This window comes from Sinohyriopsis cumingii, chromosome 4, assembly GCF_028554795.1.
Source record: "Sinohyriopsis cumingii isolate HCF-2022 chromosome 4, ASM2855479v2, whole genome shotgun sequence".
Lineage (NCBI taxonomy): Eukaryota > Metazoa > Mollusca > Bivalvia > Unionida > Unionidae > Sinohyriopsis > Sinohyriopsis cumingii.
Genome location: NC_142964.1, coordinates 110,980,507 through 110,988,642, shown reverse-complemented (window position 1 = coordinate 110,988,642; position 8,136 = coordinate 110,980,507). Strand labels below are relative to the sequence as shown.

The following is an 8,136-nucleotide window of genomic DNA, read 5'->3' as shown; positions in this document are numbered from 1 at the left end:
GTCTTCAAAATTATTACGATGGGTCGCCATTGTCAATGATCCTAATTCGGATGATGTTGAGTATTTCGATTCGTTTGGTTTTCTCCTCCCGATGAAGTCACACAATATCTTCGTTCGGCACATAAAGAAGCGGTCTATAACTCGTTACAGCTTAAAAACGTCGCTGATGGCACATGTGGATGGTACTACGTGGATTACATACAGAGCAAACGACGAGGAAAATTGCCCGTTGAGGCACTTTTAAATTAAAAATATAATGTATATAACAGCACGTAGTCGTTGTGTCTTAAGTGTAAAACCAAGACGGATAGTGTGAACCCACTCGAGGTGGTCAGCCAAAATCGATGACGTATGATCAAATCAAGGTGTGCTGTGTGTGGATCCAAAAAATCACATTTTGTCAAAGCCACTAAAAATGTAGATTTATTTGTATAAAACATGTATCGTTGTAGACATTGTGAGCTCGATACTAACTGCGAGGACATCCATGTGGAAAAGAATATGTGCATCGGAGATTGTAAAGGATGTGGACATCGACAAATTTCAGGAGGAGCCATGGATGTTCATGCCCTCATCGGAAAACTTAACAGACCCAGGACATAAGTACACCGAGCCTCGAAATCCCTTAAACCAACAACTGGATGAGCACGATCAACCCCTGCCAGATCAGGAACCCTACAATGACATCCATGCAATTGCGATGTGTCACGCTATAAGTTACAGAGACCATTCCGACGACAAAGCAGGATGCGATCGAGTCATGCTGAGGGATTTTAAAAAATTCAAGCCTAAAAATTTCGGAGAACGTGTCGACCGAACACTCATCCGAGGTATCATTGGCGCCTAGTAGGGGCGTAAAAACTCCCGGCGTCAATGCTGTAGTTGGAGATCTCACAGACGAATTGCATAAACCCGCACGCAGAATATTTCAACGACGAAGAGTCATCGCCGTACACGTGAACTAAGTATGGTCGGCAGACCTCGTCGACATGAGAGATAACTGTGTACAACGATCGTTTCCATTATATCATGAAGGTCATCGATGTCTTTAGTAAATACGCTTGGGTCATTTCTCTCAAAAATAGAAAGGAGCTTCCATTGTACAGTCGCTGGACCAGATCACAGATACATGAAAACCAGATAAACTCAAGGCGGATCATGGTAGCGAAGTTCAAAACAAAACCGTCTCGGATTGACTTCAGCAAAATAACACCATCTTGTACAGTACTCATAATCGTCTCAAAGACCCTGTCACCGAACGCTTTAATTGAACTCTCAAAAATCGCATGTGGAAAAAATTCACAAGCGTCAATACCCATGGATACTTAGATTTCCTTCTCGAACTCATCGACCGCTACAATCATACCTACCATTGAAGTATTCGAACGACCCCAGCAGAAGCATCCTCGATAACACCCAATGGTTTTCATGATCGAAAGCAACAAGTCTCAAAGTCCTTTTTTTGCAGATCCAAATTCAAGATAGGGGATCGCGTCACAATCAGTCGACAAAAATCCACATTCGAAAAAGGATACACTCCTAACTGAACCAAGGATGGCTTCGTCGTCGATGCTATTCAAAAAACCATTCTCATCACGTATACCCTCAAAGATTCTGCAGAATAACCCATTCAAGGGTCGTTTTACGAGCAGGAACTCCAACAGGTAGACCATGACGTGTTTCGAGTTGAAAAAGTCATCTCCACCCTGGGTAAAAGAAGTCACTCGTCTAATCGTTTGGCTATCCTGAACAATTCAACTCGTGGATTACCACCGCTTCTTTGACTAGCTTGAGAACGTCTCTGAAATAATCTAATCATACTTTTCCACCAAGCTCTTTCCAGACGCAGATTTACATTTCCCGTATGCTCGACGAGACCCATCTTCACCAAAATACGCTTAAACACATACTCAGATACTCACTTTATTCAACCAGTAATCAAGCTCATTTCGCCGTGGCTGTGTCAAATGCATAACGCTTCAATTTATTTCGTCTGTAATACCGCTTATTGTAACGCTGCACTGGACGTTGATGTCGGTGACTACGCTTCACCCACTCTTCGTCCTCCTCCTCTTCACTCTTTTTACAATAAATCATCTCTGGCATATAACTCAAATCTTTATTCGCATACGCTATCAACTCCTTCGTACGTTTCAACCACGCCTTGACTCCTCCTCACTTAATTCAAACTTTTGTTCATGGCTCTTCTCGCTCAGACCCAACTTGTCTACTTGCCATGGATAACACGGAAGAGACATTTTTACTATACTAAAAAAATACCTCTAATAGGAAACCCACAGTGAGCGTTAACCTAGTGAAAAGTGAGCCAAACCCCATATGAAAAAGGCATAGGTGAACCTTCCTTGTGGCAAGTGAACCAGAACCTCCATCTTTGTTCTTACTAATATTATTATTAACGTTACTATTAAAATATATCAGACTGGTCAATTTTATGGAACTTGTTTTCTCCTTGGGAAAGCATAATAAAGAAAGTGAGATACATTTTCAATAACAGTGGGGTTTTTGGTCAGCAGACGTGAAGAACATTTTTCATCTGTGGGATACAATTGACAGAGCAAAGAGATAATGTTTGATCTTAAATCCGAATAAAATTGACAGACAACCACCATGTAATATTGATATATAATTGTAAAGCACCAAGTAGGGTACCGATACCTTCATTTACTAGTATCTTCTGTCTGTTTTCGTGAAATTAGTGGTAGATCATCTTAGACAAAGACAAGCAATGACTTGTTAGAAGATTAAGCGGAGGCAAACATAATCAACATTGAACCGAGATGTAAAACTTCTGTATTGACGAGTTTTCATGCAACTTGGATACATCTGAAATCTATTCTTGCAACAAGTAATCGTGTAATCCAAGTTTAAAGTACAATATAAATGTTTTTAATCACTTACGCATTCTCAGATCCATATTCGTATTATATACGCTTTATTTATTTTTACATCCAATTAAATCGACTAGCTTTATCAAGTTTCAGTAACAGTTTAGTCAGATGAACATGATATACTTTGTTAAGATACTGAATACAGAGAGGATATCTTCGATATTCACCCTTAGGAAAAGCATCACCACCCCAAACCTCCCATACTCCTCCTCCCTACCCTCCCCGAACCCTCCCTACCCATAAAATGCGGTAAGCTGATATAAATGGTACATCATTGTTGTCAGGATAATGTGACTGATGCTATATGCTTGCAGTATGATACCCCAAAGATTGATATCACTATAAACTGCAACAATGCAGACATCGTAGCGATATGGCTAAAATTTTATTAAAGCTAGTTAAAAATATAAATCACCCCCAACACACAAAAACACACGAATCTTACAATTCGCAATAAACTTTCTTGGTTCTTTTTTGGTTTTGTTAAGGTTTTTTTTTGGGGGGGGGGGGGGAGTTGGGTTCGTTTTGGTTGTTTTTTTTTTTTTTCAGCTTGTGACACAGTACATTTTTTTGCCTAAGCCCAGATGAATTTGTTGATACAGTTTCACCTTTCCAACCTCGAAAGTACAACTGCTCATTCATTCCTAGGAAACCCCTATTTATAAAAATAATAATTTTAGTTTTATGAGAATTAATCTTCCTGTTTCATGGCAAAATTAAAGCCACACCTTTAGTTTTAAGCTATAAATTTATCGTTCTATCTGCGCAGTTGGCAACATCATCAGCGTAAATTATGACAAAGATTCGTGGACATCAAGAAAAATAAATATTCATGTCTACATTTCTCTCTTAATTTGGGAATCAAGTCCTTTAGATAAAAGTAGAAGCTTAGATGACTTAGAATAATACCGTACCTGGTTCCAAAATTGCAAAGAAAAAAGTTAGTATACTGTATTGAACTCGGAACTCAGACACCCTCTCAGTAATTATAACACCAAGATGATATGATCAATAAAGTTCCAGTAATCTGTCGCGTTTGATATCTTGGAAACACCGATGGAAAGACGATATTATCTGTCACCAGGGTCTTCTTAAATATTTGTGCAACAAAAGATCGAACACCAAACAAATTATCTATGGGACAATACCCCATCGTGAAGCCGCATTGACCTTCATCGATTATTTCCCTTGCAGTTGACCACATTGTCAGTCTGACGTTCAAATCTCGGCGACTACCTTGTTAAGTAAGTACATCAATGCGTGAAACGCCTCGATAAATGTTTACGTGACTTATGCACCCTAAATGTTTACTGGGCAAAATGTGCCTTCTGCCCATGCATGTTGGACATTGCTGGATTTAAAATGAGCATTAAATAAAAGGGTTAACGTAGGAGTAATTCCTAGCACTTCAAACGAGCCCCACTCCCGGATTTGAAATTCTTCCTTATCAATAGGCCTCTTTCTGATATCATAAGCATCTGTCAGAGTTTGAATCAATTTTAGTGGCAGTGTCTATCTATAGACGTTTACGCAAATGACGGTACAATTATTTATGTAAAATACCATTTTTACCTATATCATTATCTTTAATATACTTGACATTCTCCGTTACATCGAATGTGTATGAGTGTGTGATTTGGATTTTTAAAGTAGCTTCAACAATTTTTCAGTCATATCGCAACGATATCTGCAGTGTGGCAGTTTATAGTGATATCTAACAATGGGACATCATGCCGCAGACATGTAGTATGATGTCCCACCCATTCACATTATCATGACACCAGGTCGACCAGTCCTAACACTAACCAAGCAAGTGAGCTGTTTGTACCATTTTTTGTCTTTGGTATGACTCGGCCGGGGATGGAACCCACGACCTCCCGCATCCGAGCCAGAAGCTCTAACCACTTGGCCACCTCAGCGATGACATCGAATGTAACTAGCACTGACTGATACGCTCTTGTGTTAAATAATTCGTAATATGAATTGTATGGCTCGCTGGCCTTCAGTAATAAAGTAAACTTTTCATTGCTATTGATAACGTAAATTCTTATTATTCTTTAGCCATATTTGTCTGACCTTCATGTCCTAGGAAAACAATGTTTATTAAGATGTCCTGTCGGCAATCAGAATATACCAAAATCACAAAACCTGTACCTGTTAAAAAAAAAAACTGCAAACAAACAACAATAAACTTGTAAATATTATTTAATATCCAGAGCAATATCTTCTACATTCTCCAAAATGGGAATATAAAAAGAAGGTCTAAGTGACCTATTTTCTTACTGGAGCCTTAGAAAAACTGAATATTTCCTTGATTTCTCACATGTTCGCTAGTGTGATTTTAGAAAGATATAAACTAGCTCCGCTATAGACTGTCAAAGTCTCAGTTTACATATATTAAAAATACTGTATAGCGTTCTATATTTGAGTTTAACTCTAAAAACTGTTTGCGGTCTATATTTCATTTGAACTCTAAATACTGTATAGCGGTCTATATTTGAGTTTAACTCTAAATACTGTATAGCGGTCTATATTTGAGTTTAACTCTAAATTCTGTATGGCGGTCTATATTTGAGTTTAAATCTAAATATTGTATAGCGGTAAGTGGAATCTAAATACTGAATTGTCTTCTATATTTGAGAGGAATTTAAATACTGTTTAGCGGTCTATATTCGATTGGAACCTAAATACATAATCTGAATTTTCACTCTTTTTTAAGCTCTAAACATACATTTTGGATAACGAATATAGACAACACTTTTACTATACAAAGTGGATATCTACGTTTACTGACCATTTTATAAGGACATATTTCACTAGTGAAGTGGGAATCATTGTATTGTCATGAGTGACAATACAAAATGTTTTCACTTCACGAGTGAAACAATTCCTTATCTCAACTAAAAAATGTTGATTTTCTTTCTATTGTATATTTTTTTTCAAAGCTTAGGTTAAATATTTAGTTGGATTTGTTTTCTTCTTTCTTTGTCAATGTTTTAACGGCTACATTACCACATCAACAAAAAGAAGTTAAAAATTAGGACATAGACCTTTCACAAATGTAGCTTTTACACTTAACTCTTCCATTGATTTCATAGCTCCTTCTCGTTTAAAGATGGAATTTATTGAATGCTTAGGTCTTTATAGATTCTAACATTCCAATGACAAGACGTAAAACAACAGTATTTGTCACGCTTTTGCTCTTGGATGTGTTCAGAGATATACATCGATAATGCAGTTGCTGTTACATACACCTCACTCAACTTCATTATCTACCTAGTGGCCTGTGGTCATTTAAATACATGCATAAATTCTAAAAAGGGCATGCTCCACATTATCCTAAAAGAATGTTCTAAAACATGTTCCAAACAGGCGACCTTTGAAGTAATTGCTTTTCTTTCTTCTAACCATTTCGCTATTTGTACTAGTTTAAAAATAAATACCCACCCCCAAACAAAAATCAAGATGCTAATTCAGCATTTTTAAATCATGCATTCATTGTCTAAATACCAAACAAAGCATAGTAGTCACTTCATTGCCTGCATATTGTAGAAAATACAAACACCGTTTCTTGTATGGAAGCCGCTATGACATTTTCTTAGTTCGTGTTCTTGGTCTTTGATTTCCTCATCCAGTTCCAACTTACTGTGAATGCTAATCTTAAACGCTAGTGTTGCGAGAGTAGTAATTTGAAACACGAATGAGACTATTGCTCCAGTTATTTCCAGTCACGTGCTTCATAATTGGTCGATACCCGATATATAACGTTCATTATTGAGTGACACAATATATTATGGGATGGGTAGATAGTGATATCTTATTGTGTAAATATTGCTTACGTTTACAAAAATGAATAGCATCATCACCAGTTGCAAAATATAGACATGCAATGAATTACCAAAACATATTTTGCGTTACTACATGCACGAAATGATATAGGCTGATGAAATTGCAAAAGATAGCGTTGTAGTAAGGTCTAAGGCAAATACAAAAGTAAATAAAAATTTTAATTAAGTGTAATACTTCAAACCATTCTAGGCTGTCGTATCAAGGATCTATTCTGAGCACGTGTTCAGTTGTGTTTTCTTCACAAAGCCACATTTATGATTGTGTCTCGCTATTACAGACTGAAATATTAATTCTTAACATGTCTTTGCTTATGTGTATATCGACCGTGTTTTCTGAACAACGTGTCTTAGGTATTAGAAACGAATGCATACCACAAGCGATAGAATTATATGTATATATATATATATATATATATATATATATATATATATATATATATATATATATATATATATATATATATATATAGGCTCAGACATAAATGTGTCTAACAGCAGTTAGAAAAACAGTTACATCGAGCACATGGCAAACTGTGTTTATTATTTAATTTCAAAACAATGTTGGATGGAAGTGAGGGTGAACACTTTTCATACATCAAACGACACAAAACATAATTGCCATGCCTTACAAATTCATTTTAAATTTGAAGATATCATGGCTTTACAGTTTTCCATGTTCTGCCGTGAACAATAACATCATCGTTAATAGTTTTTCAATGCCCTATAAAACAAACAAGTAAAGCATAATAATCAATTTGGACAGCTATTAAAAGAAAGAATTTTAGTAAGCAAAAGCATATATTTGAAGTATTTCACCTTCCCATACATAAATGAACTAGTGTTAAGCGTATATCGGCATTCAAAAGAAAACAAACGAATATGACATGAATTTTTAAAAAGAAAAAATGATCATAGCAAATGTATTAAATACCAAATATTAAAATTGCAAACTACCCAACGTAACGTGTGCAAAAATGGAAATGTGATGTGATATATAAAGAAATGTCGATTGTACTTTATATATATATATATATACTTTAATCCCACTTTAAATATATTTAAATTTTATGTCAGTTTTTGGACAGTATTTGCTTCAAATAAACAACATTTAGAGGCAGGAAGAAAAAATGCAAAATCGTATTTTTGCGTATGTGAGTCTCAGAAATTCTCGAAGTGGTGTTGATATGAGGGGAAGCCCTCGTACTGCTTGACCTCGGAACAAGCCGCCTCCACCGTTAAGGTCATCGGAGGTGGACCACAGCTGAATACACCGATCTGTTTCACCTGTGGAGAAAAGAAACAACAGAACGTGCTAGTATAAAAGATCATACTAGGGAAAAACAATAATTTAATAAGTTTAATAAATGACATATTAATGC

At 36.3% G+C, this 8,136-nt stretch overlaps 1 protein-coding gene across 1 annotated transcript in view; it reads right to left on the bottom strand.

Annotated features, from left to right (window-relative positions):
• Nucleotides 1-5,098: 5,098 nt before the first annotated feature.
• The window catches only part of LOC149801885 (dual oxidase 2-like), a 90,931-nt gene continuing 87,893 nt past the window's right edge, over nt 5,099-8,136 (bottom strand). Inside the window, exon 31 of the mRNA XM_089956265.1 lies at nt 5,099-8,041. Coding sequence (XP_089812391.1) covers nt 7,916-8,041 — 126 coding nt within the window. The 3' untranslated portion in view covers nt 5,099-7,915. The remainder of the gene's footprint in view (nt 8,042-8,136) is intronic.